The 25,311-nt window shown below is 45.5% G+C and overlaps 1 protein-coding gene across 1 annotated transcript in view; it reads left to right on the top strand.

Moving 5' to 3' along the window:
* The first annotated feature begins 7,125 nt into the window (after positions 1 to 7,125).
* Positions 7,126 to 25,311, top strand: part of LOC138481413 (regulator of G-protein signaling 9-binding protein B-like) — a 141,301-nt gene continuing 123,115 nt past the window's right edge. Inside the window, exon 1 of the mRNA XM_069613551.1 lies at positions 7,126 to 7,555. Coding sequence (XP_069469652.1) covers positions 7,460 to 7,555 — 96 coding nt within the window. The 5' untranslated portion in view covers positions 7,126 to 7,459. The remainder of the gene's footprint in view (positions 7,556 to 25,311) is intronic.

Raw genomic sequence — 25,311 nt, 5'->3', positions numbered from 1 at the left:
AGAAGAGGGGGGCCCATTTACAGGAGAAAGCATTCCATCTGTTATACCTCTGAGCATGTCTGCTAGTAACTTAAATGGCACTTTTATGAACTGTTCTTCAAAGGGGCTCCATAGAAAACCTGAGTGAGGCTGTTACTGAATTTCATCCAGGATGGTGTGAGAAAGGGCGGGTAAAGCAACTATAGGCTGTCTTATGTGCCCAGTCATTCCACTTCCTGTAGGAGTTACACACAGGGATCTGATTAGATTTTACTCTCTATTTGGAATCAAATAATCTTTCAAGGAGTACAAAAGTAATTAAGTTTGCCAAAAGGATTATTGAAAGAGGTTCTGTCCCCTTAAAATTCCTCTTGAGATTGTCAGTAATATTATTAGAGCTCATTCCTATGGTACTGCTCTACTAGTCATGGATTTGTAAACATCGAGGGTAGAAGCGGGGTAGACTCATTTTGTTCATTGTTTCCCATTTTTTGGTGGGATTATTTGTACTCCCTATTTTTTGTTGGTCACATTTTTCAGTTTTTAGGGAGTGAACTTGGGTGGTAGGTAGGCCTCATATCAGTAGAGATGGTTTTGAATAAGTGTTGTCACTGCTGTTCACACGATATAATGTTGATGGCAAGCAGTGGCACAGGTATTCTGATCATCACACCCTGTCGTGTAGTTATTCTGATGCAATGATCATCCTGACACACATTATGAGAGGCATGTTCTCCTGGCCTGTTAACTACTTAATTAAAGTGCCGCATTAACCCTTATTGGAATGTTTTCTGGTACACTCCTTTTAGCTGCCTTTGCTTCATCTGGCAAATAATATAGCATATCTAATTTTATGCCAACACACCAGATGTGATGAGAAATATATGTGTGTTGTAATTCTTTGCTTCAATCCAATTGCATTAAATACATTCTGCATTGTCTCTGAGCAGTGTCAACACATTAATAGCCACAACTAAACTATGGCCTATACTGAGCATACAATGTGTTTGTGTATACACATTTTTCTGTGCATATGAGTACTTTTACTAGGTACTGTGACATATCTTGAAGTCTTGGACTAGTTGATGAGCTCTCTTGATAATCACATCTAAAATGTTGTTTTAGCCTATATCTGGAAAATGTACTGTAAGAAGTGCCTTTTACACTGATTTGTAAAGACTTGTAGAGGTTAGGGGGTGGAGTGAATTTCCCCCTTACCCCAAACTCTTCAGAGATGATGGCACACTATCTACTTCTGCTCACAAAATGCTTACCTTGTTAATCAGTTGCACACATGGAAAATATTGTGCGCATGAAAGCCAACTACTTACTCACTTAGAGAAAAAATATTAGAGGGAACATTGTCCATTGTATGCCTTTTTTCAACTAAGAAACCACCATTTAGATCATTACCGCTGATTAAGGGTCTGAACAGCACAGAGAGCTGTTTTTAAGTTATGATTCATTAGGCACTAAGGGTATAGGTGTTTCACCTGTGATATGCATCAGCCAAATATTCATAGGAGCAACACATTCCTTGTGCAGAGGAACAATCCTCCTTAGACCTTTCCCCTTTTGTCATGTAAAGTTTATGTGTGACTTATGTGTGATTAGCATCTCAAAAGTATAAACTTTCCATTTTGCTATGGTGATCTCAAGAAAATGAAACTTTTTTACATCTTCTTTTAATCGCGTGCATGCGCTTGTACCAAATTTGGTGTTCGCAATCGGATGTGTCAGGTACAGTAGCTTGCCAAATTTGGTAAAGATCCATCCATAGGTCCAAAAGTTATCGGGGAATGTATTTTCTCATTTTAATGAAGAAGATGCATAACCTTAAGAATAGAGCTGTGACTGTGGCGGTCATGGTCCTACAGTTAAGGTGTTAAGGTTCAAACATAGATCCATTGACTTTGTGAACATTCTGTTGGTAAAAAGGTTTAACTTTGATGCATCTATATGACATTTTCCAAAGACGTTTTGTGGCCAGGGCCCCCCAAACTTGGAAAGATTGGTGGAAATTCATGGACCGGTCTAAAAGATATAAAACACTGAAAAAAGTGGGTGTTTAACTTTTTTGCTTTGGTCTTCCCGTAGGGAAAATGAGCATTCACTGAGCAGGCTCCCAGCATAAAACTGTGGACTGATTGGCTTCAATTTTGAAACAATCTGGGTGCAGATGTGCGTTTTGGTGCAAATCTGTGCAGTCGTATTTGTTCAAAACCTTGGCGGAGAACTAGCTGCCTCCAGCACGGAAATCATTGCTACATTTTCCATGATGCATTTCTGAAAAGCCTTCCCTTTTCTCACCAATTCAAGCGGTTCTCAGGAAAATCCCTGCAAGAATGGAAAATGGGTCGTGCATAAAAAAATGTTGGGAGGAGAAGAAGGGGATGTGTTGCTTCACAGCTTCACAGGGGATGTAGGGAGGGGTCGGAACAGGAGCAATTGGGTTGTGAGAGTTTGGTGAGGGCTAGGGGTGAGGATTTTATTCCATTATTTTTAGTCTATCGTGAGAAAAGTTAGGTGTTTCTCGATCAGTTCACAAGAACAGTGACATAAACATTGGAGGTGCATCACGGGAATAACAACATTGTTAAAATATTAGGAGGGGTTTTCTGGGCATTTTGGCTTCAAGATGGGCCTAGGGAGACACAAAAGAAGAGTTGGGGTACATTTGAAGTTTGAGAATATATTTTAATTTTACTGCATTTTTCATCCTTTCATGAGAATCAATGCAATAAGCTTGAGCACAGGGGTGTTGCGCTTCCAACAGTGATTTCAACAGGAGCAATTGGGGTGTGAGAGTTTGGTGAGAGCTAGGGGTGAGGATTTTATTCCATTATTTTTAGTCTATCGTGAGAAAAGTTATGTGTTTCTCGATCAGTTCACAAGAACAGTGACATAAAGATTGGAAGTGCATCACGGGAATAATTTTACTGCATTTTTCATCCTTTCATGAGAATCAATGGAATAAGCTTGAGCGCAGGGGTGTCGCGCTGTCAACAGTGATTTCTTGCGAGAGGTATTCTTACAATAAGCGAAACATGGGTCCCTTGGTGGGTTACAGGCTATGGGCCTCATTACACGGTAGGCGGTAAGGGTTTACCGGTACCGGTATTTTACCGGTACCGGTAAACCCTTACCGCCTTACTACGGGGTCCCTTTGCAGGTTGGAGAATTTAACGCCTTCTTTTTGCAGGCGTTAAAAACAAACCCGCAAAAGGACCAGGGAGCTAATTACGGTACTGCAATTTGCGGTGCCGTAATTAGCACCTTCCCCATTCCCATTATGCCCTATGGGGCACAAATGGGAATGGGGAAGGGCAATGGGGGAAGGGGGAATTACCGCCCCACCAACCTTGGAATAGGGCGGTAATTCCCCTTTCCACCAAGGCGGTGCCGGTATTTTACCGGCATGGACCAAGGTGCTAATAGCACCTTGGTCCACCGCCGTCCGTGTAATGAGGCCCTATGTCTATTGGCCCATGAACCCACTATGAGGGTGATGTGGCCAATGAGCCTTCAGATCCAGTGGCTAATTTGAGTGCCTTGACAAGGAATTCAGCATGCCTGAAGGAGGGGCCAATGATGACATCACGTTGGATGTCATGGGAAACTACTACAGAGTAAAAAATTCAGTACGCTCTAGTTTCTAGTAATGTCATTGATAATGGCATCTGTGATGTCATCAATGTGCTCAAGCGTTGTGCAATGGGGGTGGCTTAGAGTTAAGTGACCTTGCTTCCAGCTGCTGCTGAATTTCATGTTTTTTGTTGCGTTAAATCATCATGTTAACATCACTTCACCTAAAGGTTTTTTCGGAATTTCAAGGATTGTTATGTGTTGAACTGTTTCCACTTAACTCTCTGACATACAAATATTTGACCAACGGTTACTATCAAAACGTTAAGGGGATAATTTTCAAGTTCCCTGAGTTCCCCGTCAGGGACATGTTATGTTTAAACGTTTGTGTAAACAGGTCCCTGCCGCATAATTTTCCTTGTTTGCACATTGCGGTGCAAAAGAGGAGTGTAAAATGGCAGTGTACTCGTCAGTACACCTCCCTTTTGGTCTTCAGCGTGCCAGTAGAATAAATGGCGCCTGCCATGTACGCATGACAGGCAGTGTTCACAATGGATTCCTACGAAGTCGGACTACTTTTCGCTGGTGTAAAATGCTGGCACACTCTATAGGAATCCACAGCATTTAGGCCAAGATGGAAGTACATGCTGGCGCACATTTGTGTATTTGTATGACGGAGAGGAAGAGGGAGACGGAATACAAAACCTGAATGAAAGTGAGGCGCATTGTAAATTAAATGCGCAAAAAACCTACACCAGACTTTTGCGCATTTAATTAACGGTACACCAGGAACAAAATAAGCTCCTATCTTTTCAAATATTGGAAATGTGGATGTTAAGGTACACTCAGTCAAAATTAACTATTTCACGAGTATAAACAAAGTTTATCATACTACAAAGCCAATGTTGACTCACGCGGCAGATGAACCTCATAACACTAGTCTTAAATGTAGTAGTGATGTAATCTACTTAATAGTTAAGAGAGCGCTAAGAGAGCGCTGTGAAATGTTGAGTACACTTTGATTTGTAGTCGGATGGGCCATTCTTTCAAACTGGTACTCCATGATGCGGCGTAGGGCACAAACCGCTCTTGCGCGTGCACTTCAGTCAACCCTCATATTGCATCCTGTTCATACTACCGCCAGAGGCATAGACAGGATATGGCCTGAGCGGGCAAGGCCCATCCAAAATCTGTAAATTCCCACTCAGCAGCGCTTGTGTGGGCATTTACAGATGTTAATGTCACTGCGGCGGGCCCAACTACATTAGCTTCAGTCCCCACTCCTGGCTGCTCTTCTGCTTACCGCTCAGTAACCCATTCCAGGAGACAAAGTCGCCTGTGTTACACAGGCAGCATTGACAATAGATCTGCCCAGCACATTCACTGAGCCCGCAGGATGTGAAAGCACAAGGCTCGATGGCTAAAGTGTTTTTCTTAAGGATGGCTCTCCTATTCTGCCAAACCTTCTTAGGGATGGTAACTCAAAGAAGATAAAGGCATCTACCCCTCCTGTACTTGTAGAGGAGTGTGGTTTCCTATGCCTTGGATTGTTGTTTATTGCTCAGAATCCTCTCCTACTGGTACTCCAAACATGTCAATTCCAGATGTACACAGTAAATGCTGCGGTTTTGCTTTGATCTTACCATGGCGTCAACCCTGTCACTAACCTACTGTACAGAGTCTATCCAGAGATCCTTTAAGGAGAGCGAATGTCAAGATAAGGGCTTCTCCTTGGAAGCCTGATGGACAAAGCTGGAGACTACAAAGTGGCCTTCTCTCATAGATAAGTAAACACATGCATGAAAGAGACAGTTTCTAATCCACACATACACAGACTGGTAGCACACACATTCCCGCTCAGAGCCTAAACAGCCCAGGGGGAGAAGAGAACCAAACGCACCCCTACAGTCCCCTAACAGACAGTGCGCTCCTGAGCAAGTAGCCTTTTCTGAGTAAGTACAGGTACCTTTCAGAAAGAAATAGAGAGAAACATGGGAGGGAATGTGGGACATAACTCTGGGTGAATTGGAACATATATGACCTGAGAGAAAGGTATAATGAGCCATTTAACCACCATTCATCACAGTAGCCGCTGCAGAAACACATGACAGAAATTACAACTGTCTGTGTATACCTTGGAGAGACTTTTGTGATCCTTATTTAATCTACCCTATAATATAAAATCATAAGTGACGATTTTGTGTAACGTTTTTATGTAACGGTTTTTGTAACACTTGAAATTGGGGTCATCAAATGTCCTACAGACATGGTTATGGTGTCATTCCTTTCCACATTTAGCCCACTTTAATGTTATGATGTCCAAACCTGCAATTCCTAAGGCGTTTGAAGTTTATTCACTGATGAAGTTGTGTATAAATTGTGTATAAGTGACGATTTTGTGTAACATTTTTGTTGCGTTTAAATTGGGGTCATTGTATATCCTACAGACATGGGTCTGGAGTCACTCCGTTCCGCATTTCACCCCATTAATGGTATACTATCCAAACTGTAATTCCTAAGGCGTTTGAAGTCCATTCACTGGAGTTCATTCACTGATGAAGTTGTGTATAAGTTGTGTATAAGTGACGATTTTGTGTAACATTTTTGTTGCGTTTAAATTGGGGTAATTTTATGGCCTACAGACATGGTTCTGGTGTCATTCCGTTCCACATTTAGCCCATTTTAATGGTATACTATCCAAACTGTAATTCCTAAGGCGTTTGAAGTCCATTCACTGGAGTTCATTCACTGATGAAGTTGTGCATAAGTGACGATTTTGTATAACATTTCATATGAGTCTGGTGGCATTCCTTTCCACATGCATCCAACTTTGATGGTATACCGTCCAACTTTCCAGTTCCCTAAAGGGGGCGGGGAGTGCGAACGAAGCAAGCCCTTGGTGGATTACCCCTACAAGCTGCCAAGCCGCTGAGTTCAACGCGCAGCAGTCGCCAGGGGGGGGGGTTGGTTGGGCGCCAAAGGCACCAGGGCCCCCCTGGTCTAACAATATAATATTAGCCCAGATGTTTGTTTGTCCTGCATGTTTGTCTGATGCACTAGCTTCACCTGTTGTCACGAGGGAGCTGTTGCCTTAAGATATTTAGAGACAATGCCAATTTGCATAGCTTCGCCTGTTGTCACCGCTAAAGGGAGCTGTTGCCTTAGGATATATAGTGGTCCTACTGTGTCAATGAAAACCTGCACTTTGGCACGCTCGTCCACTAGTGCGTTTATCAAACACTTGACCATAGACAGGAATGCCATTTATGTTTCTTTGCTTTCGCTGTTTCCATGAAAGCTGCAGGACTCATTCGAGGTCAGTCAGCAGAGAAGCCTATGGCTCGAGTTTACAGTCACATTCATGATTGTAAAAGCAGATGGAAAACGCCTGTGTGTGTGCCAGGCCCAGGCACTGTTAAAAGCGACCAAGGAAAGTGTCTTAGTGTAAAAAGACCTCCCAAGAAAGGCTTTACAATTGCAAGGATCAGAGCCCTGGCTAATCAGATTAAATCATTGTCTTCACTCTGCGCTCCATCCGTAATCTGCTGGATTAGGCAGGAAGAGGCGTTCATCCTGGGAACAGCCTGCCCCTCCTGCAGCATTCTCATTTTGGTGGCTTTTTGAGCTCAGCCTCATCTAGGGTTTGGGACACATGACAGTCACCCAAATATTCTTTGTGACGGTTGGCTACTGTCCCTTGAATGGCTTTGATGCACCCTGCTCCATGAACCGAAGCAGGGGTCAGGACTTCGTAACCTCATCCTTGGAGGACGCTAAAAGCGCGCTGGATGCCAAAGGTGTGGATGTGATGAAAAAAATAAGGTAAACATTGGGGTTTGCACATCTCTGCGCTGCAGGCCCACACCGGACCCCAGTGGAACGAACGTGGGCTGCAATGCCTCTCCAAAACACCCGGGTGGCCAACGAGGGGAGTGTGATCTCACTGAAAGCGCGAGAAGAGTGCAAGGCGCTGGTGGAAGCACTGAACAAGGTGAATAACCACAATCTTTTTACCATTACCCTGAACATCCCCCACTCCTTCCTGTTACTTCTTTTCCCTAATCTCTGTGCAAATCGAAAAAAAGCCTGTTTTTGACCACTCCTTTTCTCAAAAGAAAAGGATTGGCTCGGGATAAGAGAAAGATAGAACTTTGTGATTTGAACTTTTTAAAAGCTTGCAGATATATGCTTCCAAGAATCTTCTAATTTCTCCCCTCATGAAACATAGACAAAACAGCAAAACAGCTACAACTTGTCCCTGCAGCACTTAGTCAAATTCCATTTTGTACAAATTCTTCATGTGGTCTTTGTAGTGAGGTTAAGTGTTCACTGTTTATTCTTCCCACTGACCTTATATTTAAATATTTGTTCTGTTGTAACGTTTTCAAAGTTGCAGCAGTGGGAGGAGATATGTCCAAGAGCATTTAATTGTAATGACAATAACAGTATACTATCAATGTTAATATGTTTATTTAAGTGGTTTGTGAAGCACTGGCTTGTTGCCCTGAGAATGGCAATGGGAGTGCACTGAAACCACTTTCAAGAATGACACATGTTAGGTGCCAAGGTGACCAAGAATTTGAGATAAAGGGTGGTAGCGTCAATTTCAGTTCTTGACAGCGTGTCATGTCATGATGCCGTCTGTGCGCCATTTTCCGACTCGTGACTGGGGTGGACTCAATGTTTGTGGGAAAGCCGCAAAGATCTGTTCACCTGTCAACCTTATTAAAACTGAAATGATAGAGATATTCAGGTGACTCTGTGTACCCTGTCTCGCCGGTACCTGAAAAATGTCCCTTTGTAGAAATGTGATGCATTTAGAAACACAATTGGGCAAGTACTATTTGCCAGAACTTGATTTGATTGAAACATCTTCACATACGTTTCCAAGAATGTTTTGGAAAATCTAGTGGTAAATCTTTGTGCACCATAGTTTATCCCGTTCCTGCACCTTTTGTTTAGTTTGTTTGACGAGTGGAGTAACGATTTCCTTTTTATCGAGACACCCCCTAGCAAATACAGATGTGTATCACATTACCTGTACTATCAAGAATTAGGGGGTTGTTAAATGTTGGGCAGTAAGAAAAAAAACAGCAGTGTTTCACTGTTTTTACCACCTAGGCAATTCAGATACCCGTCAATACCCCGGTATACCTCATTGCCGGGTGCCGGATTTTTTCGCGAGTTTGGAGGTAGCCTTGCCGGTTTTACCGGCAAGGCTACCTCCAACCTCGTAAAGGGGGCCCACTGTGTGGGAGGGAAAAGGTGGTTATTCCCGGAGCCCCCTCTCACTGCCTTATCCAGGTAATGCATACACGGGTCAGAAATTACTGATCTAACTCCACCATCAATGCAATGGTGGACATCCATAAAGAAAAATGTAGAAGTTGTATTTCTGGACTAACATCACCTATATATTCCAGGAATAACACTGTCTTTGCACTGGGCCTAGTGCAGACTTTGAATTGTGCAGATGTTCAGGAAAAATGCTTGCACGAGTGCCATTTACCTCTGATGGTATTGCTGGAAATAAATGAACCCAAGCTATAATGTGCCTCTAGTTTTTTTTTTTATCACATGACATATGTTCTGTTGGTCCACCACTTCATACTACTATGAATAATAATTTAAATACTCTTGCCTTAACTGCATTTTTTAATGATCACACTAATTATAATTTTGATTAATAATAGTAATAAATTAAAACAACACATAATAATAACTTAATCATCTTAAGTTTTCCTAGCTGTGAAATTTAGTTCTAGATAAAGTGCACATGAGTACTTTGGATGGCTCTAGCCAAATTGAAAGATTGTATGAACACCCTTGAATAATGTTGAATATGTTGAATCACACAAGAGCTGGCATACAACATTGCCTTGAAAAAGACCGCCAAGGTCGAAACACGCGTTGTCTTAGTTGAAATCAGTGTGACCATGTGGCACAATCATGTTAATGTTTGGAAACGTTCTTGATACATTTCTGAAATTTCTCGTACTAAATGGCAACCGCTAAAATAAAAAAAATGCAGATATTCACCATTATTCAAGGGTCTTGCGCTTTACGCCAGCCGTTCAACCAATCTTTCATTGTTTATTCTTGTAAGAGGATAGGGCTATTACTCGATTTTGCCAGGACAAAAGTGGAGTCTTAACTTACACTAGTACCGGATAGAGGGGAGCGAGCAGACTTTAATTTTAATATGCATACTAGAAAAGGTAACATCTTTTTACTAATATCCCCCTTGGAGTAAAGGGGGTCATTTACCAATTACCCAGATTGCAAATCGTAGTGCAAAAACCAGTTGTAAAAGCACAACACCTGGTTTAACACCTCTTTTAGCACTCTGGAGTTTTTTTTGTTTGTTTTTATTTGCCGGTGTAGTAGCGGCACGGTAAAAGATAACATGTCTGCCTGCCACTCCCACTCTGCCTGTGAAAAGTGAGTGGTTTTTCGCCAGCATGTAATTTTCATGCTGATGGAAACCATTGAATTGCTACGAAATCCACTTACTTTCATTTCATCGGAATGCATTGTAAATGCCTCCCGCAAGCATGTGAATCCATTCGAAGTGGCTCCTGCAAGTGTAGATGCCTCGAACGTAGGAGGTATTTACACTTCTTTGCATTGCGTAAACCTGTTTTCTTGCATCTAGTTTTACTGCATTACGTGCACTTCAAAGTGCAAGTGGAGAAAAGGGCCCAAAAGACCAAAGTGCCCATAAGTGCACACGTTGACAGTCCCCTCTATGCGATTTAAACTTTAAAGAAAATTACCCAGGAGTTTTAAAAACGAGAAAAGGGAAAGTCTGAAGCCATCTGTGAATCTGCAAATGTGCATAACACAGAGTACAGATTGTCTCTCGCTTGATTAATTGTCACCTGTAAAAGAGATAAGGAATCTAACACAATCCATTGTGGAAAGAATACAAAGGGCTGCATCTGTGTGACTAATTGTTACGCTCACCTGGACCCCACAGTGGTGTCGATCGGACCCGGACAGCTGCGGTCTCCTTCAACGTGATGCGTAGTGCAGAGATGACTGTCTGGACTGGCACGCCTAGTCTTGTCTGCTGGACCCGAAGAAGTATTTTCCTGCAAGTGGAGACCGGGATTAACCACCTGTGGGTTTTAGTGATGGCCTCCCAACTGTTCTCGCTCTCCCCCACTAATCACCTCCGATATCCCCTTAGTAACCTCACCTTATGTTCGTAAAAGATGAGCTTTCCATCCTGCGTGTCTTACAGGGGCGCGTAGATACCAGTTACTTCACTGGTTTGAAGGCATTGGGAGAGTTCCGGTAAGTATTGACTCTGAAGTCCCTGGTGGGATTGGTAAGTATGAAGTTCAAAGAGTTCAATGTGCCCGATGTTCACTCTTGTCCCCTTCCTTCGTTAAGTTGCAACTGAGTTTGTGAGAAGAAGGTCTTGTAGCTGCTGCTGGCGTTCAGGTAAGAGTCTGTGTTACCCAACGCTGTCCGGTAACTATTGCATGCGTTAACGTGTTGTTTTTTCTCCCTCTTTACAGATGCGGCATATGAAAATGTGGAGAGTTATGGAATAATACCGCCGGTGGTAAGTCTATGGTGGTAAGAGGTTGTATTTGTTGATTCCCTTGGCTCACCTTGTTTTTTCTTGTGTCCCCTAGGTGCCGGATTACAGCGAAGAAATGATGGAGACAGTGCCAGATCGAAAGATGCTGTGAGAACTGGTGAGTATGGCGCCGTGCTGGAGCTGGCGAAGCGACGCGTGCAGGACTGATGTACTTTCCGGGTCCGGAGATGAAATGGTTCCGGAATTAGGTGAGGAATTTGAAATAAGTTTGTTTTCTAACCTTGTCCTTTTCTTCTTCTTTATTCTAGGAGCTCCGGATTCGAGGCGGGCGTGGCAGAAGACTGGATGCTGGCTGCAGGCACGCGGGCGTGGCAGAAGACTGGATGCTGGCTGCAGACACGCGTGCGCGGCAGAAGACTGGATGCTGGCTGCAGGCATGGTGAGCGTCACACTGCTGGATGCAGAATAACGCGAAGCATGTGCTGCTGTTCGGGTGTGGTTTAAATAGCCTCCAAAGTAGTTGCAGGTAAGAAGTTCCCTAGAGCCACGCCCGAGTAAAAAATAGTCCCTGTAACAAAATAGTCCCATCCAGGCCTCATGTGGGCTTGGACTCTTTTGCAGCATGGTCTGCATCAGGCAAGTAAAGTCTATGGGCCTCATTACATGGTAGGCGGTGAACCATGGTGCTATTAGCGCCATGGTTCATGCCAGAAAAATACCGGCACCGCCTTGGTGGAAAGAGGAATTACCGCCCCATTCCAAGGTTAGCGGGGCGAGTAATTCCCCCTTCCACCATTGCCCTTCCCCATTCCCATTTTTGCCCCATAGGGCTCTATGGGAATGGGGAAGGCGCTAATTACGGTACCGCAAATTGCGGTACCGTAATTAGCTCCACTGGTACCTTTGCGGGTTGGTTTTTAACGCCTGCAAAAAACAGGCGTTAAATTCCCCAACCCGCAAAGGGACCTCGTAGTAAGGCGGTAAGGATTACCGGTACCGGTAAAATACCGGTACCGGTAAACCCTTACCGCCGACTGTGTAATGAGGGCCTATGAGCCTGGCGCCTATAGCGCCAGGACTGATTTCTATGATGAGCCTGGCACCTAAGGCGCCAGGACTGAACCCAGACAGCCCCTAGCCGGGGCTGCTGAGGTTTAAACAAATGTCTGGATGCCTGCTCCCGGAGCTGAGGGCCTTGGTCCTGATACCTGGGGTAGGCATCATGACAGCACTCCCCCCAAGGCCCCTCCTAAAGTTGTTCTTCCCCCTGACCCCGGTTTGTCTGGGAAGTTCCGATTGAATCTTTTCACCAACCGAGGTGCATGAACGTGGTCGCTAGGCTCCCATGATCTTTCTTGTGATCCGTAGCCCTTCCAATCGATCAAATAAAAAAGTTTTGATTTAATCATCTTGGAGTCCAGGATATTTTTTACCTCGAATTCAGGTTCTCCATCTATCAAGATGGGGTCAGGTGGTTTGGTTAATCTTGTCCCTGGTTGAACTGGTTTTGGAAGTGAAACGTGAAAGACAGGATGAATTTGCATTGTAGGGTGTCCTGACCCACGTTTAAGCTACCCTGCTACAACATTTGGTGCTGTGGGCTTAGGAAATTCAAGATGGCGGAAAACCCACATGTGCGCCGAAATCCAGGAAAGCTGCGCAGTTGTGCGCACACCAAAATGGTTACCTAACTTGCCACCCACCAGGGTAAAGAAAGGTCTTTGTTAACAAAATCCACTTTTACTGATGTCAAAAAGTTGCTGAAATCGTGACTCATTGGACCACTTTAAAGATTCAACCCTTTTTGTGGGGTTCCACATAACCATCTTACTGTAAGGAGCCCCATCAAAACAATGTTAAGCAAGGATTTACTACCATGTAAGAACCATTCCTGTTTAGAATGCATTAATCCAAGAAAATCCCAAAAATGGGTGCAGTACCAGTACTCACCACTATCCAAAAGCCGGCGTTTTAAAACCCACTGTGTGTTTTTCTGAAGGCAAGCAAAATGCCTATTTCAAACATTGCAATATGTGCAAAATATTTACTGAACACCAGCAGACATTTGGCAGAATGGAGTTTTGTGTGCCTACAAAATCTGGGAAATGAAGAGCCCAAAAACAATGCTTATAACAAAAATGCTATGGAGTCAGCAGCTTAAGCCTAACTGCAACTGGATTTAAAACCACCAAAATCGAAAATGTTAAATTAAATGAGTGACCTATGTTTGGTGTCACATGCCTTTGTAACTGTTGAAATGTCATAGTTTTGCACTTAGAATCAGCATTCTAGCTGCATGTGTAAAATTACAAGTTATTTTAAAAGCAACAAAAAGTTAGCTGAAGGTCTGGCTTAAGGAACTTGATTTTGCCTAGCAACGGATCCCATCAGGAGTGAAACTTGAGTCACAACTATGTTCCCAGGCCAATGTTCCTTTTGCCGCCCACACTAAGGATATGCCATCTATCTGATAATTGAATTTCCTGTGCTCTGCCGGAGAGTGAACAAAGCCCTCTCCACTCAGGCAAAGGTTTTTATTACAGACGTCGTAAAAAGTGGCTTCCTCCTGGAGAAGCTGGGAGGGGCACTGCCTGTGAGAAGCAAGCTGGCTTGGCAGAAACTGGAAAGACTGGTTTCTGTACCATGTGACCTGAAAAGACACACCCCTGCAGCAAGGATATGCTTTTATAAAAAGGGGGATAATTCATAGTGCGGACATGTGAAAATTTTATAAATGATACCATAATTCTTGTGATTTTTCTGCCCACAGTTTAAGACGTGGTAGGAACCGGTGGTATGTTCAGGGGGGTTTTAGCGGAAAAGTGGATATTACTCTAAATGTGTGCATGTTAAAAATCTGAAACTTCTTCAGTTAATGTCCATACCCCCTGCACACATGTATGTAAAGTTGGGTCCATGTCGGAAATTGAAAAAGCAGTTAAAAAGTCAATTATGTACACTCTTTGAATGCAAGCTCCGAGAATGAGCAGATTTGGACATAGACATGGCTAAATTCAGCCACACCATGTATATGTAATTTCAAACAACTGTGTAACTCTGAAGTATGGATTTTGATCATATATATATTTGGGTGCACAGATGATAAGGGAGGTTGTTTCAAGAGATCATAAAATGACATCAATCTGACTCACAGTTCAGTTTGCCAATCAAGCGGAGGAATGGAAGCCTGACCAATGACGAATGAGAGGGGCAAGTCTAGTGATGCAACACACACACCCATTCTCAAGAAACAGATAAAAGCAGAGAGTCAGGACACATAGAGACATTCAATTTCATCTGCCGCTGGAAGCCCTGCCGGAAAAATCCATACTTACCTCCATCAAACTCCAGAAAGCCAAACTAGAGACTTCAATCTATCCAGAGCAGAGACCAGACCAGAGAGAAAGCAGTGCTGTGCCTAGCAGAGACCAGACCAGAGAGAAAGCAGTGCTGTGCCTAGCAGAGACCAGACCAGAGAGAAAGCAGTGCTGTGCCTAGCAGAGACCAGACCAGAGAGAAAGCAGTGCTGTGCCTAGCAGAGACCAGACCAGAGAGAAAGCAGTGCTGTGCCTAGCCGAGACCAGACCAGGCGCTGTGAGCAGAATCCGGAAAGACCTGACCAGACTGAAGATCGTGACCAAGTCGCTTTCCTGTTCAAAATCTCTTGTGAGTACTTAGCAAAACTCAGAACACATCTCTTAGTTTAAATTCATCTAATTCAATCTATTTAACCTAAGTAGAACTGCCTCCTATCTGTCACCTGTCATTTCTAGTAAAATTTGTCATTTTGAAAAAGTGTGCGTTTAAAATTTACAAAACCAAAAACGACCTTTACTAAATTACTCATATCTCCGCAACCGTTTGGGCTAGAGACTTGCAATAACTTTCATTTGGAAGCTGAGATCCCAGGCTTTCCTAGGACCCCAAAACGGTAGAGATAGTCCTTGCGGTTCCTTTGTAATAGCGCTCGGCGCATCCGCGAATTTTGCCGCGATTTGCAATTTCTTCACATGTAAAAAAACTGCTGCTGCCTGATTTCATTTGCCAGAAATTCGTTTAACCTGCTAACTATCCCTGCATCATTGCTAGGGTGAGCCTGGACTAATATTAACTAGATACCACTCATCCTGAACCTCTAAAAGGGAATTAAGAGCGTTTCCAGCATATTTCTCATTCATTGCTAGCACCTATCAAAGCATTTGCCTGTGTTTTCAAACTTCTGTTTAAGCTTGCTGGATTGAACTGAATTACAGTTGATTGCATTTCTGAGAACTGTGTGTTTTCCTTCCATTTCCTTGCCTTGCATCAAGGGGGGGAGGGGAGTAGCCAGAGAAAAGTGATTACATTGTTTGGTTGAAATCATATTGCGTATTTTCTGTACTGCATTCATTGAATATTGCATCCACCTGAGCCTACATAAAGCATCCTCTACCACATTATACTTTTGTTCCTATTTACCAGTGTGCTACCTTATCCATTTCATGTCAACTCATTAGTGATTAAAGAAGTGTGCTAGTGCCAGATTCTCCGTTGTTAATATTTACCATATCAGATTAAGTGTGATATTCAATTATTAATTTATTAAAAAGTGTGATATATATTTTAATTTATCAAATAAACCTTTTAAACTTGCAAAACAGAATTACTTCTTGGCTCAGTGGGGTCAGGGGGATTCCAAGAGAGGGGTGTTATACAAGGGTAGTCATCCAGAACGCATGAACTGGACCTAAAGATATATCAATAAGGGTTTTCATTCAGTATTCTAGACTAGGCGTTAACTTGGCTGTAGTGCTGAATTGAATCCTCTTACAAAGTGGGGGCTCGAGCCGAGACGTTGGGTTAGATTTACCAGTTGTGCAGCTTAATACAGTGTGCTAACTGACGGGATACATACACCCGGTCGGATCACCACGCTGCATTACGCTGTGAAGCATTCCTCAAAAGGGACACTCCAAGAAAAGTTCTGTTCTGCAAAAATAAAATACTAACTTCTGTAAGTCAGGACAGAGACCAATCTCTAGAGTGACGACCTTAGTAGACATGAAAATAGCCAGAGAGCACCTCTTGCATAAGCTATTTGTGAGAGGTGAATGGACCGAACAGGGCCAGGATGTGTGGTTGCAGGCCATCACACAACAGGTCACTGAAACAGGGTCAGATATATATAGAGATCAGGGTCCCTTACATGTGGCCCTGAGTGAACTATATATGGCTCCTAAAGCCAAAGAGGAACACAATAAGATCGCCAGGATAGCAGCATACCTGTACCTATATATGGGAGACATGCAGGATAGATGTGCTGAAAGCCAAAATCTGGCAAATAGGCAACAGATGGCATTACAGAAGGTCCAATCTGATCTGGACTCTTCTGAGCAGAGGCTGCAGAGGAGCCAGGAGTCAGAAAATGACAGCAGACTGTACATTACTAAAATAAAGGAGGATATGGATGTGCTGCAAAAGGAAAAGTCAGAACAGGATACTAGATTTCTGGCCCTGCAGAAGGAGCACCAAGACAGTTTGGACTCCTTACTGCAGAGCCAGAAAAAGCTGGAGCAACAGATCAATTTCAACAGGGCATGCACAGAGCAGGTAGCCACCCTGCAAATCCAACTAGACAGAGAGAAAGAGGAGAGCAATAAACTGATCCTGAAAGACCTGGATACCCAGGCAGAGTTTGATCAGGAGCGCCAGAAAGCTGGTGCCTTCCAAAGGCAAAGGGACGACCTGGCGGCACAAATGCAGGCTCTTAGTCAGGAAAGAGACGCCTTAGGCCAGGAAGTCTGCCATTTAAAAAGGAAAATGGAAGAAAATCACCTGGCCCACCAGGGACTGGGTGACCTCCAAAAAGAAAACCAGAACTTGCTAGAGCACACCAGGAGGGTGGAGGATGCTCTAGCAAGAAAGGAGCAGGCCAATAGGGACACAGCTCAGGAGGTAACCCTCCTGCAGCAAAGACTGGCCCAGTTCTCCAGGACCAACCAGGAAGTACAGAGGGAAAATGAGGCCCTCTGTCAACACAATGATAGGCTCCAACAGCAGGTAGCGATGCAGGAGAGACTGATAGAGTCGAGTAAGGCCTTAACTGAGGAACTGAAGGCACAAATGCAGGCTCTTGCATTGCAACAGGGAGCAGGGGCGGATAGAGATGAGGTTCGCTGGGAAATGGAAACTCCGGAGCATAACCTCAGGAGCCCTAGTACCAGAGGCCCTCATACCTCTCAGTCCCTGGACTCTGCCACCCCCATGTCCCCTGGCGCACATGAGCACAGGGCCACAGGGATGGCAGATTACTATCCAGCCAGAAGCATGGGGCTCATAGGCCAGTACCATCCAGGAATGGAGGGGTGGGCATCCGGGTATGGGCACCCAAGTACAATACAGTTCAGTGGGGAACCCCAGGAGAGTAGGCCCATTAAGGGCATCCTGAAAACCTCTGCCCAGTTAGGTCAGTGGAGGGGGTACCCATCAAATCCTGACAGCAAGGAGGAATCTGAAGACTCCTCTGAACTGCGCAGGACACAGGAGACCAGGTCCCCACATTCTGCCAGCCATTCCCAGGCTCGCAGAATCCGGGAAAACCTGGAAGAACAGACGGGAACCTCTGGGAGCAGTGCCTCTGAGTCCGACGAAGAATGGACAAGGGTTACCCGAACCAAAAAGGCCAATAAGGCAAAAAGGGCCTTGCTCAAGGACCCCTTAAAGCAGATTAAGGCGATCAGGAGCGTCATCACGCCTTACCATAAGAACGCTAAGTATTCTGTTTGGGAGCACTTAGAGTTGTTTGAACAAATGATGGAGACTTTCCATTTGAAGGACAGCCAAAGCTGCATTCAATATGTAAAGTGGACCTTCTCCCCGGAATACTCCAGTTTCTTTGCGGGGCTGGAGGACCAAAATCATTTAAGATGGTCCACCTATAAGGCGGCCATCCTGAAACATTTTTCTGTTCACAGAAATCCTCAAGAGGCTCGCAAGGCAGCCTACAATTTGCAATGTGGGGAGGATCAGGCCCCACAAGAATTTGTGCAGGAGTTAAAGCGGGCTTTTGCACAGACCACAAGAAGGGTGCGCACGGATAGCCGTGAATTTATAAACACGTTTTTCCATGCCTTGCCCAAATATATCATGACCCAGCTCGTGAGGGATTTTCACGAGAAAAGATCTTTAGACTGGGTCATTGAACAGGCTACCCGCATCTATGAGGTGCAGAAGCCCATAGAAAATAAAAGCAATGCCCAGAAAAACCCCAAAGCCAACAGCACCCCTGCTGCTGCCAAGGTGGCAGAGGTAAAGGTCACCCCCGTTTTGGATTTGGAGATGGGGGGGCCTAAAAACCTACCTGCACCTAATAATGCTAGGCCCAGAAGGTCCTCGGGCCAGTCGCAGACAGGGAGCCAGGGAGGCAGCCCCACAAATGGGGTCCCTCGCTCTCCTGACTATGTAAGTCCTCGCTACAAAGGTAACAGACCCATCCTGGGTTATGTGTGGACTCCTCCAGCCCAAGGGGGGGGATCCAGCCAAGCACCTAACCCAGGGAACTTCCCTCCAAACTTCCCACAGGAGGGCAGAAATTTACCAAACCCTGGGCAGAACTTTTTCCCCAGATATCCACCCGACTTCCAACCCCAAAATCATCCATCCTTCTTTCCTCAATTCCCTGAGCCCAGACCACTGAATCCGGGAGAGGGGAGGCCAAGGGTGGAGGGGTACCAAAATCTTCCCAACCAGGGGTACTACCAGAGGAGGGACAGCTACCCTTCCCGGGATCAGCCCAGGGGAGAAAACAGGGCCCCGTATCAGCCTGAGCGGGTTTCCCAGTTAGAGCGCCAGGTTCAAAACATGGCGCGGGATATGGGTCATATACTGAGGGCACAGCAGAACCCTCAGATCAGCATGCCGGCGCAGAACGCACCCAACTCTGGACCTGGTGCTCCAGAACAATGACGGGGGCAGCACCCCGATAAATCACCGGTTCCCAGGGAGGAGGCACAAAGGGAAGGGGGGTGTAAAGCCTTGGAGGAAGCTTCCTTCCTCACTTGTAAACAGCCCCTGGAAACCCAGGAACCGGAAACAAAATCTCTTGCCCCTGAAAGTCTGCCTCCTAATGAGCAGAGGGGGGGTAGGAGAAACAAAAGACCCAAACAGACTCAGTTTGAGGAGGAGGTACAGATCTTCCAATTTGAGGGAGAGGGATCCTCAGAGGATCCTGGGAAAAGGACCTTCTCCTTCAGAGAGGGGGGAACTCCTCCCAAAGAAAAATGGGTCCCTAGGGATGCAAATCCAGACTGGGGAGATGTGGAGACTGAGCTACCGCCGCCCACCATCTCATCCCAGAACCAACAGCAAGAAAATCCCCTGGTTCAAACCCATCCTGGCGACTGCCTCCAAAAAGGGGGGGGCGGCCCAGAAACGGAGCCAGGGGAAACCACAATGGCTCTGATCTCCAGTTGCAAATTTTTTCTTTCAGATTCCCAAGACTCTCCACAGAATTCTGCCCAAATCTCCTCGCTAGCGATGTCCAAAACCAGAAAATTAGCCCACCAGTTGTCCAAAAATGTACATTATCTGTGCCCCCTTGAGGAGAAGGAGGGAAGATATTATGCCCCGGTACAAGTACAGGGGCAGGGTACAATCTCAGCACTGGTGGACACTGGATCTCAAGCTACCCTTCTGTCCAGAAGGGCCTTTGACGAACTGAATGCAGGAAGGGGAGAGAATTACCAAATTCCTCTCACCTCTCTTCCTGGACAACTGCAGAACTTTGACGGGAAGGAAATTCCCGTCGAGGGGACGGCAGACTTGGACATTAAGATCGGGCGACATAAGTTGAAACACCCGGTCATAGTTGTGACCCCAGAGGGCACCCCTTGTTTACTAGGGAATGACCTCCTGAGAAGGTTGTCACCCCTAATAGATTGTGTAAACAAGGTCCTCTGGACCCAGACTAGCCGACCAATAAAATTAAAACAGAGTGTCAACCATGTTAGTTTAAACGGCACATGCCACATGGTTGAACAAAAATCTGACCAAGTAGAATTTCACTTCCAGAACAACCAGATTCCAGACGTGACAGTCATAGCAGTAGGACAACAGACCGGTGATGGGGGGTCCTCTCTATTTCTGAAAATCAACCTTCCTTCCAGTTTAAGGTGGTATTCCACGCTAGAAGGAAACACTCTGAAATTCTATACCAATCCACAATCTGAAACTCCCACTCCTATAGTCCAGAAAGATCTGAAATCAGCTCAAAGCCTGGCTGATATTCAGCAAATTGGAGAGCAGTTGTTCATCCCTGTTCAGTTAAATGATGGGAAGGACTCTGTTCTCGCTCGAGTGTGTGTGAACAACGGTAAGAGCTTCATCAGCGAAGCCATGTTTCGCCAACTCCCAAAAGATCCAGCCATTCCCACCTTCAAACTGATAGACAAATGGGAAATGGACCTGGAAGCACCTAATTCCAAACATCTCCTGCCAAGCAGGTGTATGCTCAAAATCTCCATTGGCAACAAGAGCATAGTCCATAATTGTTGGGTCGTGCGAGACGTCACTGCCGCCTTTTACTTAGGCAGTGACATTCTCAATCGCTTTGCCATTAGTTTGGACCTAATAAACTTCAAAGCTTGGTCCCGATTAGCGGATAATCCCATGGGCTTTGATGATCCAGAAAAAGCATTTAGGTCAGCTCAATTGCTACCTTATGCAGTTGAAATTCAGGTTAAAGAGGAAGTCACCATCCCAGAAAGGACCCGACAATTCTCCCTGGAAGTGAAAGTTAAAAGGGGACAAGAGTTGAAAAACCCTGATGCTTACATACATCTAAATGCTTCTTTCCAACAGCAAGGGTTGGGGGTAAACCCAACTCCATTAGTCAACCTAGAACATGACACCATTCCAATAGAGGTGGATAACCGCGACTTAAAGAGTATTACTCTAGCCGCAGGCACCATTATTGGAATGGCGGTTGATGACCGACATTTCTCCATTGATCTTGTAAATGAACTGTTAGGACCAATCCCCAAGGACTGTGTTGACAGTGACAGTGAGGACAATACAACACCAGACAGGATTTTTACCCGGCATGGGGGGAACTTCCTGGTGTACACTTCCTGCCCCTATGGTAAGGAAGATGTGACTTGTGACTTCAGGAGGGATGAGGTGATTTTCCAGGTCCATGAGGGCTGCCTTTCCCACCTGAAGCCTCCGGTCCAAATCAGCACTCTAACCAGGGACTTCTCCACCCAGCTGGAGGAGGCCGCTGAAATAGCCAAACCAGAAGTCTTTCCAGGCTTCAGGCAGATGGTGGAAGAGAGAGTCAATCTAGCTGATGCCTGTGTGACTCTGGAACAAAAGCAAAAGTTGAAACAAGTTTTCTTGGATTTCCAAGATCTCTTTGCGGTAGACTCATATGACTGTGGTCGCACCGACATCCACACAACAACAATCCCCACGGACCCTGGCATGACGCCAGTGTTTGTGAAGCAATATCGTTTGCCTCTCGCATCCATGGAGTCCCTTACTGAAATAATTAAGAACCTTGAGTCCCGGGGAATAATCCGTCCAGTCCACAGCACCTTCAATAATCCGGTGCTGGGAATATTGAAGCCAAACGGCCAGTGGAGACTCTGTGCCGACCTCAGGGAGCTCAACAAACGGGTCCATACTTCCCGATGGCCTCTGCCCTACATTGACCAAGGGCTGGCCCAGATCCAGGGGTCACAGGTATTCACTGCAATAGACCTGACCAATGGATACTGGACTGTGCCTGTCAGTAGGGAGGACCAATACAAACTGGCTTTCACCTTTGGGGGCCAGCAGTACACCTGGACCCGGACTCCCTTCGGATACCTCAACTCCGGCAATGAGTTCAATATTTTCCTACATAAGGCCATGCCCGACCTGGGTGCAAGGGGTAACCTGGCTTATGTAGATGATGTCCTCATCAAAAGTTCATCTGTGGAGGAACACATAGCGGAGATCCGTTATGTTCTGACACAGTTGAGGGCCGCCGGAGCAAAACTTTCCTTTCAGAAAGCACAGTGGTGTAGAACCCGTGTTAATTTCTTGGGGCATGAGATTACTCCTCAGGGTCTCTGTCCCCAGGAAAAGAAAGTGGAAGCACTTCAGAAACTGAAAGACCCCACAACTCTGCGGGAACTAAGGAGCCTCCTTGGACTGACTAATTACAGCAGAAAGTTCATTGAGGGCTACGCAGAGATCACCAGACCCCTGATTCATCTCCTGAAGGGGGGGGTCAAGTGGGAATGGGGTCCAGAACAAGCCGAGGCAGTAAAACAACTCAAAAGAAGCCTCTCACAAGCGCCTTGCCTAGCTTACCCTGTCAGAAACAAGGAGTTCTTCCTGGAGACGGGGTTCTCTAATACGTGCTTGACGGCAGTATTATATCAAAAGCATGACAAGGTCAATAAAGTAATCTCCTATGCGAGCAAAACTTTATCCTCTGTGGAGGAAAAATTCAACGATTGTGAGAAGGCACTCCTGGCAACGGTGTGGGCATTGAAGAATTACCGCCCGTTTATCCAGGGGGAACACATCATAGTGGAGACTCCACACCAGCCTCTGCAATATCTCCAAAGTGACAGAATCCGGGCCGGAAATGTGAGTAATTCCCGAATTACTTCCTGGATTCTGTCAATGCAAGGCTTTCCTGTGGAGGTCAGATATGGCCAAAACAAGAAGAGTCCCCTCGCGCAAGGTCTGGCTGACTTGCATGATTGTGCCAGAGAAAACTGTCTCGAGGACGAAAGTCTAAAAATAAAGGACAACATGGAGGCATACCTTAATTCCCCCCACAAAGTCTTTGAAGAAGACAAGTGTGAGGGAATGCCCACTGTGTATGTGGATGGATGCTCTTACCATGTCGACAACAACGGGGAGAAAGAACTGGTGGCCGGCGTAGGGAATGCATGGGTGAATGAGTCCCCAGAACCCTCCGCTGGATACAAAATTGGTCCCCGAAGTAGTCAGGTGGCAGAATTGATGGCTGTGCATCAGGCCATCCTCACTGCTGTCCAGCATCAACTCCACGAACTGGTCATAATCACAGATTCGGATTATGTACGGAACGGGTTCGTGGAGCACCTGGTTAATTGGAAGACCAGAGGCATGGTATGTGCTAACAACAAACCCTTGAAACATGGGAAGTTGATCCAAAACATTGATGATCTGGTCACCTCGAATGGGATGACCATCTATTGGAAGAAGATCAAGGGTCATTCCAAAGTAGAGGGACCAGACAAAACTGGAAATGACTTAGCTGATCAGCTGGCCAAAAACGGAGCCATCCAAGGGGATCTAATTGAGATTGAGTCCCTGTTGGGGGAAATCCAGGTCACTGCCATCACTAGGTCCCAGACAAATGCTCACAATGACCTTTCAATTGCACAATGGAGTAAGGAGACCCCTGATGCTGATTTGATTACCGCTCAGAAGGGGGATCCAATTATTGGTAAATTTTACCAGCACCTTGAGGACCCTGAGAACTTTCCCCTGACGGATACCGATTACATTGGGAAAGAGGACCTAAGAGTGTTGATGAAATGTCCAAAAATGTTCCGGATCCAAGACGGTTTGTTGGTAAGGAAATCCAAAGCTGGCCACGACCAGTGGGTGGTTCCTACCTCATTCCGAAGCCTGATGTTAAGTCACGCCCATGATGCGGCCACCGCCGGTCATAGGGGGTTTCACACAACATTGGAAATCTTAAGAGAGGTTGCATACTGGCCACACATGGGCCAGGACCTCAACCAATATTTGAAGGGTTGTCTTGTGTGTGCACAATTTCAGCCGACATCCCTCACACACCGGGCGCCTTTACAAAAGCGGGGGATGACACTGCCATGGTCAGATTTACAAATCGACTTTGTAGGCCCTGTGATTCGCTCGGCTAGGGGGAATAAGTACATGTTGACCGTGACATGCTTGTTTACCAAGTGGGTGGAATGTCTCCCAGCCCCAAATTGCAAGGCAGAAACTGCAGCGGCCTTGATGATTAACCACATCTTTTCCCGTTTTGGTCTACCTCAAAGGATTGAGTCAGACAGAGGTAGCCACTTCACCAGTGAAGTAATGACAAAGATGTGGGAGATACTGGGGGTCAAGAGAAAGCTGCATATTGCTTATAGACCAGCTTCTTCTGGGGCAGTAGAGAGATATAACCGGACAATTGTGAGCATATTAAAGAAGTTTGTGGCAGATTCTGGGCCAAGTTGGGATATCCGATTACCTCTGGTCCTAATGGCCATCAGATCTACCCCTTCATCTGCAACCAAAATGTCACCATTTGAGTTGATGACTGGGCGCAAGATGGTGCTTCCGCAGCATTTGCTCTACAGGACCCAAGAGCAGACACTGATAAATGCCTCCACTACTCATGAGTATGTAGAGAATTTAAGGAAACACCTCCAACATGCTTTTGCTTATGCTCAGCGGAATCTAGAAAGATCAGCTGATAGCATGAAGACCCATTATGACCTGAAAACTTCCAGGAAGGAATATCAGGTGGGAGACCGGGTCTATCTATACAACTTCCAAAGGAACCAGGCCAAGCAGCGCAAATTTTTGCCTACATGGAAGGGACCCTTTGAGATCGTCGATAAGATCTCCCCTGTGGCCTACAAGATCCGCATCCCCAAAGGTGGTTCGGCAGAGGGGGAAGACAAGTGGGTCCACATAAACCAGTTGAAATGTTGCCATCCCAGGCACACTCTGCAACAACTGGAGGAATCCTCTGGAATCCTAGCGGGTACTGTATCAGACTAATTCAGTTCCAACCATAAAACATACCACATCGAGTCTCTAAAATACTGTGATTTGTATGAAACTGTCTCTTAGTTATATTGTTTTTATTTTTTCAAAATAAGAATGTAATGTTTTGTTATGATGAAATGCATATGCTGCCCCACTATCTCAACAGTGGTGGAAAAACGTCTATGAGTAGATATTGCCGCTCTTCCTTTATCATCCTAGGAGAGATGAAACCATGAAGGATGACCAAGAAGGACGATCCGGAGACCGGGAGCAAAGACACAACGGGCCCGGGGTACCGCCCAATCTTCCCATCGGGACCGGCGAGGAGAACTGATCGATCTGACCGGATGGAGAAGAAGATGCTGAACTGTGCCATCTACAGAAGAGGAAGAAGATTATGCGGACAGACCGGTGCGTGGGTCAAAACC

This window comes from Ambystoma mexicanum, chromosome 5p, assembly GCF_040938575.1.
Source record: "Ambystoma mexicanum isolate Mex_15411 chromosome 5p, UKY_AmexF1_1, whole genome shotgun sequence".
In the NCBI taxonomy this organism is placed as follows: domain Eukaryota; kingdom Metazoa; phylum Chordata; class Amphibia; order Caudata; family Ambystomatidae; genus Ambystoma; species Ambystoma mexicanum.
Note: the sequence above shows the minus strand (reverse complement) of the source record. Positions and strands in the feature narration are given on the sequence as shown.